General features: G+C 34.7%; 1 protein-coding gene across 1 annotated transcript in view; it reads right to left on the bottom strand.

Annotated features, from left to right (window-relative positions):
* Positions 1-18162, bottom strand: part of LOC138318926 (agrin-like) — a 177008-nt gene that overhangs the window by 58417 nt on the left and 100429 nt on the right. The window contains exons 3-4 of the mRNA XM_069261744.1: positions 3785-3948; positions 3362-3428 (exon numbers count right to left, since the gene is read on the bottom strand). Of these exons, the coding sequence (XP_069117845.1) occupies positions 3362-3428; positions 3785-3948 (231 nt within the window). The remainder of the gene's footprint in view (positions 1-3361; positions 3429-3784; positions 3949-18162) is intronic.

Genomic DNA, 18162 nt, shown 5'->3' with positions numbered 1-18162 from the left:
AGCTTCTACTCCCATGTAAAATTTGAACGGCACTATGTGAAAGGCTAGAAGAGGACAGATATGGACAACACAATATGCCCTCTCCATTCATGCTGGTCGGGAGTCATAAAAAAATAATCATCCCTTCATGAGGCCCCAAATAGTCATGCAATTGTTACAACTAATAGCATCTGTATATATAAAAATAATTTCTGAATCATAATCTACATTGATTGATATCAACATCATGAGACAACAGGATGATAAAACATCATTAACTTTATGGATATTATTGCTGGAATCAGACAAAACAAGCAAAAAATACTTTTCATGCATATTCTTCATTCATACCGTTTCTACCCAAGGGTATCATGAATATTGATGAACTCATCAACATCCGAGTTGTAGCCATTTTTAACCCCACTCAAACAGCCATGAATATTTATGAGATTGTTCGTTAAAAATTCCAGCTCCGTAGATTTTTTCTTCTTGGCTCTATCTAGTACATTAATTGTAGATACAATAGTTTCGTGACTTCACTTGTTAAAATATTCTGACGTGTCTCGTCTGTACCTAATTCGTACGGATTATAGTCAAACTCAACGCAACAAAGGGAAGTTATTCATGACTATCTTTTTTCCGTCTTTGATCAGATACACTTATGATAAACAAACAGTCATGACTGAGATTGCCATCAGAAACAATAACAGGTATATTTCTTGTCAATTCTAAGGTGGATGAGTGCAATAAAATATCCTGCAGGTATCTCTATACAGCATAGAGCCTACATGGTGTATTTAAACTTGTATATATACAGTGGTTCAAAGACTAATTTTTAGTTTAAAGTCTTTAAATGATACATGCATGATCCATCAATAAACTTTTCACAGATATTTTTTGATTATTGGCATATTACTTCAAAGTTTAATCAGTAGTCACATTGACCTCCAAAACAGTCATTAATCTGTCTATAACGTCACCACCTCCAGGACAGTCAAACTGTCTATAAAGACCACCTCCATGACAGTCAAACCTGTCTATAAAGACAGCCTCCAGGACAGCCAAACCTGTCTATAAAGACCACCAAAGGGACAGTCAAACCTGTCTATAAAGACAGCCTCCAGGACAGCCAAACCTGTCTATAAAGACCACCAAAGGGACAGTCAAACCTGTCTATAAAGACCACCAAAGGGACAATCAAACCTGTCTATAAAGACCACCAAAACGACAGTCAAACCTGTCTATAAAGACCACCACAGGGACAGTCAAACCTGTCTATAAAGAACACCAAAGAGACAGTCAAACCTGTCTATAAAGACCACCAAAGGGACAGTCAAACCTGTCTATAAAGACCACCAAAGGGACAGTCAAACCTGTCTATAAAGACCACCAAAGGGACAGTCAAACCTGTCTATAAAGAACACCAAAGGGACAGTCAAACCTGTCTATAAAGACCACCACAGGGACAGTCAAACCTGTCTATAAAGACCACTAAAGGAACAGTCAAACCTGCCTATAGAGACCCCCCAAGGGACAAGGAAAATGTGGTCTCTAAGAGCCAAGTGGTAACGCAGTTCAAATTATATACCAATCACCATTTGGAACCTTTAGTTCTTACTTAATAAGCAGGTGGTCTTTATATAGAGGTGGTTGCTAAGACAGGTTTCACTGCGAATTATTAGGGTTTAAATTATTTGTATACAAAGGCCCAACAGGGCTATTAAAATTAACAAATGTACCCTATTATCCTCAAAGTGCGTGATAAAGGTGGTCCTACATATTGAGCCCTCTATTTCTAGGTTGTGAGTTCAAAACCCATGTGGGAGGCAGTTGTCAGGCATGATTTATGTATGTTGGTTGTTTTTCTACAGGTACTCCTAGTTTTCCCCACCTCATAAAAACTCTTAAAATGTACATGACCTGACTACGTTTAAAACAAGATGTATACTAAAACCAAATGTTTAAAATCACTAGAAGATCAATTTACAGTTTTAGGCATACTGTATCTGATTTAGTTATTAATAGAAGAAAAAAATCTATTCACTACTAAATGCACTAATAATCATACAGTGATTACTGGAACAATTTATGTAGCTAGCATGTAACATTATCATGAATCCTCATAAGCCTGTTTTAATAATCATAATGTGCATTTGAAAGAAACTGTGAATTGTGATTCTATTTCAAATATTCAGAACCCACATGACTGAAGGCAGAACTAATTAAGTTCTGAATTAAATAGGGGTAATATTTATAGCGAGTGCGGTCAAATTTGAAATTACAGGAACTGGATTTGTTTTTCCAAAACCAGATTAAAATAAGTATAAATATTGTAATTCTACTTTCATAATCTATTCTGACGATATTTTAAGAGAAAATCTTTATATACAGACTTTGCTAGCTAGTCTACAGATGTTGATAAGAATTTACTTTCTCATCCAATTTCTAATACAAGATTATCTCCCCGTACTTTGAAACTGAAAAAAAAAAAAGAAATTAAAAAATTCTAATTTCACTGATAGATGAGTTAATTTATCACATGACAATTAATTTCAAAGAAAATTAAAAATGATTCTTAATTCAAGATGATGTATTACAAGGATTTTATAAATGTAAGATAGTTAAAATGATTACATTAAAACAGGAGAAATGTGATCAACAGTAATAAGAATTTAATTTTACCGAGGTATCATAATGAAGTTATTTCAGACAGATTATACTAGTACATTAAACAGAAATTTTACAGGTTCTCTGTATAAAAAAAATCATTTCACTTATAGTGTTTTTTTTAATTAAAGTTAATAAAATCCCATTATAGCAGGGTGAGATGCCATCTAGCAGTGATGTGATGTAGAAAGAGTTTGTGTGAGTTTTTTTACAAGGGTTGCCTCCCATGGAGCATATCTGCCTATAGCCAGAACAAACTCGGTGATCACGAATTCAAAAGTATAAACGAAAAATGTACATAAAATTACACAGCAATACATTTTTAAATAAAATATTTACAGTCAAACATGTCTATAAAGACCACCCAAGTAACAAAAAAATGGTCTTTACAGCAACATGGTCTTAAATACATGGGCCAAATTGTGTTAAAATTGACCATTTGGAACCCTGACAAAGTTAGACTTATTATTTAAGCATGTGATCTTGACATAGATGACTGGTTTGACTGCGTATATATAGAAACATTGTATTATTCTTAATTTCCCTAGGTGATGGAGTAAAAATGGTAAAGAATGTCTTTCATATCATTATCAATCTTATAGAGCATAATATACATCAGATTTAATCAAATAAAATCACTCCAACTTAGCCCAGTCATTATACAATTGGATTTTGTGATTGTGATTCAAATTAAAGAAACAGAAAGATGACTAACCTGGGACATTATAGCACTTGTCTTTGTGACGGACACGCACTCTGATTCTTCTCTCACAACTGGATTTCTGTAGATATAAGAAAAAACAGCCAATGTTGATAAATCTCAATGCAAGCAGATACATATAATACTAATAGAAGTTATAGTCTAAAATCCATTTTTTGATAGGGAAACATTATTAGAGATTACAAAAGGGTTTGGAATACAGCAGATGTAGAGCTTTTAAAACGATTCATGATTTTAATACAGAAATCTGATTGTAATAATATATGAAACACCTATTTCTTATTTTCAATAATAAGGATTTCATTGACAATAATAATGATTTAATTGACAATAATGATGACTATATTGACAGTAATGATAATTATATTAACTTATTATCAAATTTACTAACAATGTAATGTACAATAACACTGATACCTGTAGCCAACATTTGCTGACATACGTCACACCATTAGTTCCACAGACCACAGACGTCCTCCCCTGGGTTAGGCACTCCTCTATACACCCACAGTAGGGCTTGGACGTCGTCCGATTCACCTTACATACCCCGCCCCAGGGACACAAAAATCCACGACACACATCTGTAGAGACGAAAATATAATTAATGAAAAGTTTGAAAATCAAATAGCCAACTGCAATGGGCCTTAATATCTGCATATAGATGAATTACATATGCCCCCTTTTTGTCCCAACCTTTAACTCCTTGCATGTACTTGCTGGCTGTCCACATGCTAGAGACACATTATCAGGATATGACTGACCTTAAATAAAGGTCAAGGTCATTGATTTGAACAAAAACAGTTTTAGTCCTTAATCCAAGCATGTCAAATATATATGTACTAGGCTAAATATTAGGTCTTGATGACTCTTACGTATAAGTTTAAAAATTTAGCCTATATTTGAATGAAGGCCAAGGTCATTCATTTAAACAAACTTAAGAATTCTCCACCCAAGTTTACCACAGGCCGAATATCTGAGGTAGGGCATTATAGGCATAATAAATATGACTTGTATCATATTTCACCTTCTTTGAATGAAGGTCAAGGTCATAATTTAAAAATAACTTTGTAGCCCTTAATGTCCTGAGCATGCTCCAGGCCCAATATCTGATGTAGCTGTCACTGGGGCCTCTTCATTATTGAAAATTAGGTGAAAAAATTATTAAACGTTATCCAACCAAATAGCTTTCAAAATAATCTATAGTCTGATAATATTGATTGCATTACAAAAAAGACCTTATAATATTATATTAGCATGGATACATTTTTGTAGATTCGGCCTTCGGCTGCCATTTACCAAAGGGTAAATTGCGCTCCATAGTTTAATATTTGTCTATTTTGTCCAGCATTACTGTTCATATCCTTTAATGTAATCGTGTTCGTTTTGTATGTCTTGATAAAGGGGCAGATCGCCTCGAAAATTTGACAATTTTGTTTTGTCCACATGGTTTGAATTAACTGCCTTGTCCCATATATATATATATATAACAAATGAAAGAAAAACCAACATAATTTGGCAAATTAATTATATTCTGCTCCCACTTACTTTCTGTCTAAATAGAAGTTAAAATAGCCATAGTGCACAGGCAAGTACACTAAAACAGTTAAATAGTCTGCCAGCATTCTGTCTGTGCGCTGGTCATCATTTGTCATGGCTGCCAAAACTCTGCTCACGTTTTAAATCCCATATTGCCTACTTCAGTGAAAATTTAACACCTATGCTATAAAATTTTAGATTAAACCCATTCCACAAGTAAATTAATAAGGCCCATCTCCCTTCTAGCCCGAACTCAAAGCACGTTTGTTCCTAAATATAGAACTGCATGCATTTGTTCAATTGAATTCAATATTTTGTTGAAATATAGTATGTTTAAATTGCTTCAAAATGAAAGGAGTTGGATTGGGTCTAAAGTTGTTGGAACCATTGCTACTCGATATGCCTGATAATCTTCTCATTAGGAGCGACTACGAAATAGGGGTTGAGTTTTTAGTAAACCGAATAGCGTAACGATATTGATTTTCATCTGAAAAGCTTAAACATCATTTAATGTAATGTCAATCGATGTAACAGAATCTTTAGTTCAACAAAGAAAAGTAAATTTGATTTGGGACTTGTTTCTTTGCTGAAATGAGTTTTTGACTTAATGTGTTTCGCAATCATTGAGCTAGCTGATTGAGATTTCGAAATCTCAGCCAAAACATATAATGTACAAGAGAGTGTTTCAAGAACACATGTTCCAAAAGTGGTAAGGTGATCATGCATACATGGAACGATGAATCAATAGACCCAGTCTATACCCAGGATGATAAGGTAATGATCTTGCATCCATTTGAACATTTTCCAAGGATTTTCATGGTTCAATCAAAATTAGGCTCATAAGACCTTGGGATCCATGGTAAAAGCTAGGAATAATAGAATCTTTCACCCCCTTTGGGGTGAGACAGGAGAATCTCAACCCGAGGGGTAAGATTCTTAAGTTGTCAAACACAAGGCTTTGCCCAGTGTTTGACAGCTTAAGAATCATATCCCGAGGGTTGAGATCTCCTGTCTCACCCCAAAGAGGGTGAATGATTCTTTTTCTCTTACCATGTGCATCACTTTGTGTCTCTAATAAACGTGTCACTTATGCAAGCGAGGATGACATGACCTAAATAAGTTGCCGTCTTCGCTATCTTTGTGACGTCATTTCATTGTTGTCATGACGTTATAATACTATAACCGCGACGTCATGATACTGTTGTCGTGAAGTCATACCATTGTTGGGCACGTGCAAAGATCTCGTGTAGCTTGTCTTTACCCTAGGGTGAGATAGAAAAATCTCACACTGGTAAAACAGTGGATATCCCTGTCTGGGGTAAGAGAAAAGACAGTCCTTCTAGATTGTTAAAATGAAAACCACTTAACAGCTCATATTCATGACAGAGAGAACCTTATTATAGATCAGAACACCTATCTTGCATTTTATCAGATTATTTTTTCACTCTTAATATCCTTATCTAAAAATGATATTGGAGATTCAGGACAGAAGCCAATTATACTCCTTCAAACCTGCATATCTAGCTCTTTCTAAAGTCCTTTCAAGCTGTATTATATAAGATTAGTATGGAAAATGACAAGGATTTCCATTTGAATGTAAATCAATATATGTTTCTCTAAGAAGGTTTTACAGATTTAAACACATTATCTCATGTAATTGTTTTTGACAGTGAAATGTCTTCAGCATCAATGTTCAATATACCCCTATACCGCTGTACACATACGGGAAATGTCAAGGAATTCCATTTTAATGCAGATCTATATCTATTTCTATAAGGTGTATCTGTATCCTGTTAGTGAATCAATAAATAGCAAATATAAAGATTAAATAAAACACATAATTTAATATGTAATTATTTCTGGCAGCAAACTGTCTTATAAAATTTTGCATAATGGTCGGGTTGACATAACTAATAAAGGGATCATCCTTAGCTTTGTGAACAATCTGTAGTTGTGTACAGATGTGGAATTGAAATGTGTTGAAAGAGTAACAGAATTTTATACATACCAGTCTACGACTTTAAGCACTAGTCTGATGCCCAAAACTACCCTTGCAATGTAATTCAACGGCTAAGCTAGTGCCAATTGTAATGAACCAGTCCGATTGGACTAGTAGCTCCCTACACAATTAAAATCAGGTATACTATATTTACAAGAGCATTGGTCAATTGCATTTTTTAATACATTTTGAGTGCATTATGCATGCGATTATTTCAGTCGGATGCATCAATTTGTGAGAATTTGTGTACACAAACACATCAGACTGCATACAAATTTGAGTCAAAACTCATAAACTGATCCTGACTGAAGTGCTGAAGCTGTGTATTTAATTTCGACTATTGATTAAATTGTTGGACTATAGAATTTTTTTTGGGTTTACTAGTCCAATGACTATATATATATAGCATAGAAAAATGAACGTCAGACTGATGTACAACATGCATTATCTCTTTATAAATATACTACCTTCATACCTTATATCAATTAGAGGAGATTGACACATATGATTAAAATTCCTGTGATGATCGACCAATATATTCAGTCCTTTAAGAACTTTTGCATAACCAATTTTTTAAATGAATTTCAAAATTCTGATCACTTTAGGAGTCATTTATTCTCTCTTTTGATGGCCATCCTGGATGTTTCAAGAAAAAACATAAGAGACCTATTGTTGATCTACATCGATCAGTTATCATGTATCAAACACAAGGTTTATTAGGTTTTCAGGAAATCTCTGGAAACCATGCAAGTCTCGGCAGACATAGATGGATACATTGATCACGATATACTTACTGTATATGATCCATGATGGTCCCTCATCAGACCTACTTAGCTACTTATTCTATTTATGAAAAACTTGATTTTGTTAATCCTATTGAGCAAATTTTCATTGAGATTTGCTCGCACCAGGAATAAGTAAACAGTATAATGTCACTGCCCTTTAATTACATCATCTAAACTATTACCCATTTTCGTCCTTCTAGATACGTACGTTGCTGCTGAAAGTTGATAACATACCTCAATTACTACTTAGATACAATTGTGGCCTGTGGAATGGATGTTTTACAACCTGATTTTGTACAGAAGCCGTAATTTATTGGATAACCCCAGTACTTAAATATGGCATGTAGGTCAGTTCTAGTCTAGAAACTCCAAAATCTTTCTTACCAATACGGTGTCCACGGCCATATAAGGAGCTAACTTAGGGCCAGGTCGACTATAAAAAGTATCCAATCCCCGAACTGGCTGAATACAAAGCCATTGTTTTAGTTTCCGTACTCCCTCTGGTATCAATATGTGAGTTCACGTAAACAAAATATAGATCACCCTAACCTACCTTATAGTCTATATGAAGCTATTTTTGAACACTAGGAAGACGTCAGTTACACAATGCCAGTACTTCTCAAGGTTTTCTAGGAAAAATAATCGTTAAAGAATAATGACTTTTGCTCAAATACGTCATCACGGGGATTCCAGATGTGCAAGGGTGCTTGCTCTGAGGTACAGTTCTCAGCGTGCAATCACTATTACACCGACGGATTTTCTGGAGTATATTAGGTAATCATTTTTCTATATTCAGTACATGCAGTAGTTCAAGGACTTCACTACTCCTAGATAATTGTGATTTTTATTCTATCTCATTGTTTTACATACTATCAACAATATTTTGTTTCATTTAAGGATCATGTCAGGTGACCTAGACTTCACACCGATTCAGTTAATTTTGAGAATTAATTAACAAAATAGCAATTTCACATCAATGTAATTAAATAATAGATACCACGTATACATATCCATGAAATTGAGAGATTCATAAAATTGGAATATTTTAACAACATCAATAATTGTTGAGTATAGGGTATGGATTGATCTAGTTTAACTGTACGTACGTATTCTATCATTATTTCAAAATTGGTAACAGTGACATCATTTTGGATGTACCAGCTGAGACTTAGGTGTATTTGAAACCCAGAGTTTCAGGTGATAATTAATTAAGCCATCAACTTACAGAATTTACCTTAAAATGTCCAGAAATAGATTACAATTGTCACCTTTAAGGCCGTTTACAAAGGGAGGAAAATCTTGTATCTTGTACAGTGATATATGATTGTACATGTACAGTAAAACCTACTATATATGAAGGACAATTTTCATAAGGGCCAAATCTACATCAACCTTATTTGGTGCAATTTACTATATAATAGTCACCTGTCTATAAAGGACATGATACTGTCTATAAGGACAGTTTGCTTTATCCGTTTCCGATGCCCTAAATTTATAGACAGGTTTGATAATGTATTGGTGAAACCAGAAATCTAGAAATCCATTCCAGTTACCAAAACTTCCGAAGACGCCTTATATAAAATTTTTGGTATTTTTCATCCTCGCTCTTATCATTTTAGCTGCCAACTAATCCAATAGATTTGTTGAATATTAGATTTCCTCGCTACAAATCTGGTAAAAAGGTTACTGCTACCGTTATTTTAACCTGTGCCCTATATGACGATGTGTAAATGATCAGCAGTCCTTCATTTGTATAATTTGACGGAGATTTATCGTCCTCCCAGGGGAGAATGGGCCAATCAGGACGGTCGAGTGCATGGCTGAATACCAATTATGTTCTCCAAAAACTTTGGTCAGATGAAAAACAGTGCTTATACACACATATAAATACAATGAAGTTATACTATTTTGAAAACATAAATAGTCAGGTCAACATATTTACAGGTCCAATAGCATGAAACAAATTCAGACATAAAATTCACTAAAATTGCATTTTTGAATACCACCTTATTATTTTGACATTTTGTAAAGTGAAGATTTAGATTAATTATTATCTCGTCACATTTTTTCCATAGATTTGGAACCAATCTTCTTTAATACTGTATTCCGCGTTTAATTTGTGGGGTCCATATTTTATAGTTTCATGGACAGAGCTTATTTGTAGGGATTCTAATTTCTTTTCTTTTGTAATTGTTTTTAATGGTGTCAATAATATTATTAATATTTTGTCATTTGGGACACTGGGTCCTGCTCAGTAAAAAAAGCCCTGTCAATGGTGCAATAATGTAGTAAGTATTTCGGTACAATCTCGAATTTAACAAAAATAAAACCACCTGCAAAATTACTAGATAATACAATATATACCAAAAGTTGATGTGAAATTGTAAGTCCGGGTTACAGTAAACCATTTACATGTATTAATTAGTTAAGACAAAGTCTAGAGATGTATAATTTGCATCTTCATTACCTTATTGCATTAAAAACATTGTTACATCCATTTTCAGTAAAAGAAACCTTCAACTTTGACCCACACACCTTAATTGCATTCCCAAGGAAAACACATTTCTGTAAGAATTTTAAACCTAAAATTAGAGCAATGTCCGTCTGATGGGTAACTAGTAATTACAGCACAGAAATAAAATTTCGAGATCTATAAGAAGTAACAGAGACCTTGAACTTTGACCTATTGAACTTAAAAAAACAACATCAAAGAAGACAAAACTGTATTAGGATTCCCTAAGGTACTTCAATCTTTTTCATTACAAAGAATAAAAAGTTCATTTTCTTATATTTTCATTTTCACTACAGCCCCACTATGTTACCTTACCAAACGCAGTTGGCAGTCATATAGACAATGAACTTCAAGTGCTTTTTATGATGTCATTATCATTGTGACGTCACAATTGTCGTGCCATTGATCACGGAAGACGGCTGTTGAAATGGCTGTTCCAACCATGACGATAACGAATGATTATTTTTTTTATATTTTGTATTCCTTGGGATTTCATCATAAAATTGTACCCAAATGTAAATATAAGCATTGAACATCTTTCAGTTGGCATTCATAGCCAGTATGAATGCCAACTGAAAGGCTGAGAGACAAATTCAATATGAAGCGCTGGCGCGCTTCATTGAATTTGTCCAGTTGGCATTCATGATGGCTATGAATGCCAACTGAAAGACGTTCAATGCTAAAATGACATCAACATATTAGCAGCACAAAGTACTAAAGTAAAACCTGTGTTAGGGGCCACCTCTGTATAGCAACCACCTGTTTATTCAGACCACTTGGCTAAAGAGACCATATTTCTCTTGTCCCTTAGGTGATTTTTTTTCCTTTTTACAGAAACCATATTTATTCATTTTCCCCATTGTTTGGTCTATAAAGACAGATTTAATAGAAATCACTGTACCTCTCTGTACTTGTGGTCACTATAAAGATTAAGTTGATCACCGTGTCTCCTGTGACCTGAAATTCTTTTTGTCTAGGCTATAGGACAGAGGGACATCTCTAGCTGTTGATGTGTAAGTTATAGCTCTGAACGGCATAGGCTTATGGGCTGAAGGAAGAGTACAAAGTACAATGACTGGAGGTGATAAAATATTGATAATACTTTTGTTGTTTAACCTAGCAGGAGACCGTCTCATCCATCCATTCATGACAGATATTAAGTTGTACTATCAATTTCCTCAGCGCTGTGTATTGTTCTATGAAAACAGGCGCTGTCATTAGTAAATATCTGATATGCCTGGGCTTAATATTTAATCTTCTAATGCAAAATGTTGAAATAAAATAAATGGATAGATCAGAACTGCTGATATATAAATTTCATCAGCATGTATTAAAGAAGATAGATACGGGGACAGATATGAAGCTGGAGTTAATATAAATGAATTATTTATCATCAATCACAAAATCATTTATCCTTTATTCCTGTATGGTCATACCATATATCATATTGTCACTTGGTCTGATCAGAGAAGTGTGTGTGTGGGTAATATGTTTAGCTGGATTTGGTTTGATGTCCCTTTTCACAGCCATGATGTCATTTAAGGATGATAGCCAGGTTTGGAAGTGTAAGTGGAATACCCATAGGAAAACAGTGGCCCCATTGTCAGCTTCAAACTCACAACACAGAAATTGACCACTTCAGCGAGATAACACTGTAGTAAAAGGCCTAAGGGCCTTAACTGTCATCTGACAACACTGGCAACAGTCGTATAGGAAATTACACTGGTAGCCCTGTTCTGTTAATTTTCGTTCTTAAACTGTTATTTTAACCATATTCGTGATTTTTTAAATATTTATGTTGGTTATATCTGTTTTACTGTTATCATCAAAATTTTAGTTATCTTTAACTAAAAGCATGTTATTATTTTCTAGCACACGTTATATTTTTGCTGCTGTGTTATCTCTATCTTTGCATGCGTTTGTCTTTTTTAAATGATGTTAGATTTAGTGGCTGATGTTATTATTTATTTTGCATTGTTATTCATTTCATTTCACGTGTTAGTGTCAGCAATGATTGTTAATGATTTTGTTTCCCATGTTATTGCCAGAATGTTACGTGATTTTTATGTGAAACTTTGTTAGCATCAACAGAACATGTGATTATTTACGTGACCACGTTACAAGTATCGTTGGAAACGTTATTTTGTTTTGAAAGCGTTATTTTTTTTCGTGGAAATACCACTGCCTATTGTTCTCATTGACCCCCTACGGCGACAGCGCAGTGAGCCAGCGGGCAAGCTTCGCTAGTGTGTTGACCACTCACCCATAACGAGAGCACGGCTCCCAATATATAGTCGACTGGCGGTATCGCTGTCACTGTATCGCTACCGTATCGCATGTGCTGTGCAACTGAGCATGGAATATATATAGTTTTCAGTTACTATATTTACAGTTCTTTTTCTCCAAAGTTTGCATTCACTGTATAAACTTATTGACAATTCCTGACATATTAGGGTTGTGTTGGAATCGGCAAGGACGTTTAAATCCTTGGAATCGGTCTTAGTTTAACTACACTGTACAAAGATTTGATGTTTTTTTTTTAACATATTGTGTATTTCAAGTTTACTGATTATTACGTTATAAATATAATATATATAGATATGTTTCTGATAACGTACGTAATCTGTTTTGATTAACGAAATTGTGAACATTTCTTGTATGGCTGATTAACAAAATTATTTGTCGAAGTTATGCATATTATGGAATCTGTTTTGATTAACGAAGTTGTGTACATTTCTTGAATGGCTAATTTATATATATCACAACATTATTTGAGACATATTTTGGAACAAGTGCTATATATTCAAAATGAACATTACAAAATCTACTATAATTCTATATGATATGTCGTATGATACAGGGAAGACACAAATAAATATCAAATGCACGTATCTTGAATACAGTTACAATACGCATGATGCAAACTGACATGCATTTATTTAATTAAATACACTGTATTGTACGTTTTGTCTACGTTATGAAAAGTGAAATATATATTCAAGTTCATGCTAAAATCAATGTCAAAACAAACTCCATTGTATCCGACTTTAATTTGCTACCGCGCGGGGACATGTAACATGCGCAGCGACCCGTGAAAATCGCCCGCGGGTCAAGCAGTCGCGGATCTTTTAATTAATTAATTTTTTTAAGTATTATTATCTGCGCTAGAAGGCCGTTACCATTATTTTTTTATGTACTGTTTGGAATCGGCTTGTTAACTTAAGCCGTTAACTTTTAACTTCAACAAAGATTATTGAAAAATGGTACCGCGACAGAGTCATCTAGCTAAAGGAAAACTATACTCTACTATCAAAGAATTTGTGTCATGATAAAATGAGGTGTGTTCTCCATTCAAGACACTCGGAGTCATTAGTTGCCGGACACCTAGATATCCGCATTTTGGTGTCAGGACATGTATTGTGGTAACGAGACTTATTTGGTGCGTGACGTAATCGACCCTTTGCGAGGCAGCGCAGCTCATCACTATCAATGCTTGCATACGGCGCTCGACACACCTACCTGTGATTTTCAAAAACGTCTTTTCAGCGATTGGGGATAGTTGCTACGTTTCTCTGATTTTTTTTTTTATTAAATAGCATTGTCATGAACTTTCGTTTTCTTATAAAATGTTAAGCAATGCGGGACGAAAGCGTAATTGTGAGAACCGCGATGAACAACGTAACCCTGTACAATTTCACCTGGATGCGGAGGCTGGTGGATAATTATGTATATTTAATGAGGGTAAAAACTTTCGTGTAGATTTCTTACTTTTTTTCAATGATTTATGCATTCTTTCTAGAGACTGTAGTAAAATGTAACACATACTTGTATTCATCTTAGCGATTAACATTTTTCTACATATTTAATTCTCCCTCTCACTTTCTTTCTTTCTCTGCCTCCCTCTCTGAGTGACAGCACTTATAGGTTCTCGCCATGTCTGCTAGTGTGATTATCCTGTTTAGACAGGAATTCACACTAGACCTATACACGGTGGAGAAGGTTAACGGAATCGTGATGCGCCCTGACTTAGGAGGCTCGACTTACGGGGCGCTTATATTAAGGCGGCACTAGTAGGAGCACGAAGCGAGAAAATGGCCGACAATAATTGTATACACTTTATAGACAAAGATATTGGAAGGGAACGTTAACATTGAAAGTTGCTAGTAGACGTAAAAATTTCTCTTTATGAGTTGCAAATTGGTTGAAATCTTAGCGAAGTACGGGATTAGCTGGGCGGGTGGTTACGTTAAGTATAGTAATCTTCAGAATATGCACACAAGTCATCTACTGGTATTTAAACCAGAGACTTAATAGTTTTACTGTAATTTAGTAGACATGTAATATTCTATCATAAATTTTGATTCATATATTGTATATGGGGGTGGGAGTTTATACGTATCGACATTAGATCTACATTGAAATCACGCAAAAACTGCAGATAATTATAACATTTAAATTTTGTGGAACTACACGTGTCAAAATTCATGTTTTCAGAAACATTTTAATTGTCAATCTGTTTTAGTGCATTACAAACACAATAATTACTCTTTTTATTTATTTTGAATTCCAGAACGGTTTAAGAAACACAACTATGTACATGAATTATAGGAATGAATAAAAATCACGATTTTGATCAGATATTAATATTTCCATTCCAGGTTCTGCATCCCATTGAGAACATCTTGGGAAATTTCTGTAATCGTTGAATCCATTTGTATGTGTATGCTTATAAGAAGTTTACTTGAGTAAAAAGTATTATTTAAACTAATAAATAAACAGGCCGCGATATTTCCCGGGAGACATTGGGATGATCTTTCCTCGTGAGCTTTGAATCGATCCAAACTTCAAGTGGAACCTTAAGTACTAATTGCCATCATTTATAAGTATGACATCGAACAAGTTTTATGTTGACAGCTGACGGCGGAATTGAAGATAAAGTATATACTTTGTAGGACGTAAGACATTCGCTTCCTTTTGTTGATAAATACAGTTTTATACGGACCAACAGAGGGCCCTAAGACCAATTTTAGAGGTTTCTGAATTTTGATCTAAACCTCTTAAACGTCTATAAATGGTCTCTGGTGGGTCCATAAATAAAATATATCAAATGTAGCTAATTTTCGGATCCCTGTGATATTACCATATATACATGAAAACAAGTCGATGCTTTATTTATGTATGTATGACAACAGAAACATGTACAAATGTATTGGTTTATGATAAATTGACATTTTTATCCGATTATGTGTCAAAGAAAGATTTGTTTTCCAGCACCAATATTCAGAATTTGTTAAAATAACGGCAAAACACTTAATTTTTAACAAGTTTCGTCAGGATTAGTTTATGTGCCTTTTTATTCCGTGTTAACCCTTAATATTAGGACTTTTCCTTAGAATTCCAATTCGATCAGAAAAAATCAAGTATTCTGCCGTAAAATTAAGTATTTTTCTGTCCGCTGTCGCCGCCGTGACGGCTGACTAACAAACCATCAGAGGCTATCAGTTACAAGTACCCACCTTTGTTTACATGCACGGCTATCTAATGCTACAAAGTCGGGGTCAAACTTTTCCGATGCGACAGTGAAATTAACACATTCGGCGATAGAATTAAATATTTCGTCGGTTATATTAATACTTTCTGCGCGAAGATTAACAGATTTTCTGACTGACGTTGGTAATTATCGAGCGGACGCGCCGAGCCGTGACGGCCGAGTACACACGGCTTGCACAGGTAAACATTAGGTTTGTGGAACGGGCCAAGCTATATTTATGTTTACGTCATGCATGCACTAAAACTACTTTATTTTTCTCTAATTCTTGCTACCTGGCGAAACATGCATTTTCAACCTTTTTTTTCGGGAGAGTACCGATACGAGCGGTAAAATATGAATTACTGTTTGTACTGATGTGAATTGTGTTGATACTAAATGCTGTTCAAGGATTTATAAGTTTATTAAATTTTACAACGTTTATCACTTGCTTTGAGGACGGAAGATTTAGAAGATATGTCTTAAATTTTCGTTAAAAAGTACGACAGCTCATGAAATGACGGTCCCGCTTTAGAAAGTAAGACGGTAACCCTCGCACCCGCAAGCTACATCAAAGGCTGCGCCGGCAGATATCAAAGGAAAACGGTCGTCGCCCAACGTCACGGTCAGTGCACAAACACAAAAGCTCCTACGTTGTACTCCCCCAAAACCCACTGTGACTTATCCTTCTCATATACGTCCTTGTGCTGTTCGAGGTTCTCGTTTCAGATATCGTAAGACCAGAGAAGAAGATCGAAGAAAATACCAGGCTGACGTTATGATGCAAAACTTATCAGCTGAAGAGGATTAATCTTGAAATAAATGAAATTATACGACATAAGTTCACGTGTTAATTTTTACCAATTTCCAATTTGTAAAGCTTGTCTACACACCTTATATACATGGCTGCGATTGAAGACGTTTCTGTAGTTCTAGATCATTGATATTCAATTAATATAGTATACAAATGTACCTGAGGTTCTCGTTACAGATATCATAGTGTAGGACAAGGATTTATAAGTGAGAGTCATATACGTCCTTGGTGTAGGACAAGAGAAGATCGAAGGAAATACCAAACTGACGTCATCACTTGTGTTAACTGTTGAAAAGCTGAAGAGGACAATGAAATTGATCGTGTTGATTTTTTTTTTACATCCCTGAAAAACTTTGATATATTTTCCCTATAAATGGCGTTTTGTAACACCAATCACAGAGTTCCTTTGATGTGGTCACAGGTAACCTTCAACCCCTCACCGATCTGTCGACACCCGAATGCCAATCCCACTCGAAACTTCCAACGAATAACAATGGATTTCATCAGACCCATATCACGCTTGCGCGTCATTGCGTAAAGAAATCAATCTGATCATCAAATCCATTAAAACATCTGTCAGCTGGTTTAGAACTAATGTACCTAATTTGATCAGTAATTAAAATAGTGATACCTCTGCAAACTTTGCATTTTATTACTGCTTATCCATACATCAAATTACAGATAACATATATACAAGTATTATCTATAAGTATCATATTTTAATATTAATGAATTAAGTGTATATCTTAATCAGTGCCGTCTATGAACAATACCTTTTAGAAAACAATTAGGGGCGTAATTAAATGCTCGACATATCATTGAGTAATAATACAAAGATTTTTTTACTATATACAGTTGAGTTCTGGTGATTTTTATGAACGTATTAATCAGTATCAATTTCTAAAAATATCGAAGAAATGTCTGCATCCTCGACTCACTCGTGTCACACAAACGCCACCGCCCCATGTATACAGACCGCACACCCCTCCCCGTCATTGAAATAACTATCCACCCAGCGTGAACCATGACGACCTTTCTGTTCCTGTCAAACTTATCAGTACCTGGTCATCACGTGTGCAGCCACGCGTAAACTGTAATATGGTGTGTTTTATTTAAGTGACTGCGGACCAAATCGAGTTACCAACAGAATTTAACAACTTTTCATTTCAAAATACAAGTCAACGTTTTATAAGATATTTTATATAAAGACTAAATGGTAATATTTCAAAATAAAAAAAAAGTTTCACGTTCTAATATACGACTTTTCAGGACACGCACGTCTTTGTTTATCTACTACACTAAACCCAGATATATGCACGATTTTAACAGATTAAAAAGGAAACTTTCTATCTAATTACAGTTTTTGGTTTTGGAATCCTTGAATATTCATTTAGGTACGATGATGTGTTCCGATAAGAATTAGATAAAATAAATAGTATTGTATAATATTAGCACACAGTTGTGTAGTCGTACTTATGGTACATGTGTACTTTTGGTACATGTTCTTCGACTACTATTTTATGGTGTATGGGGAACTGGGAAGATTCCCACTCGAAGTAAATATCAAACTGAGAATGCTGTGTTTTTGGAATAGACTTATACAAAATGAAAATAAATTAAGT

This window comes from Argopecten irradians, chromosome 1 (genome assembly GCF_041381155.1).
Source record: "Argopecten irradians isolate NY chromosome 1, Ai_NY, whole genome shotgun sequence".
Taxonomy (NCBI): Eukaryota; Metazoa; Mollusca; class Bivalvia; order Pectinida; family Pectinidae; genus Argopecten; species Argopecten irradians.
Note: the sequence above shows the minus strand (reverse complement) of the source record. Positions and strands in the feature narration are given on the sequence as shown.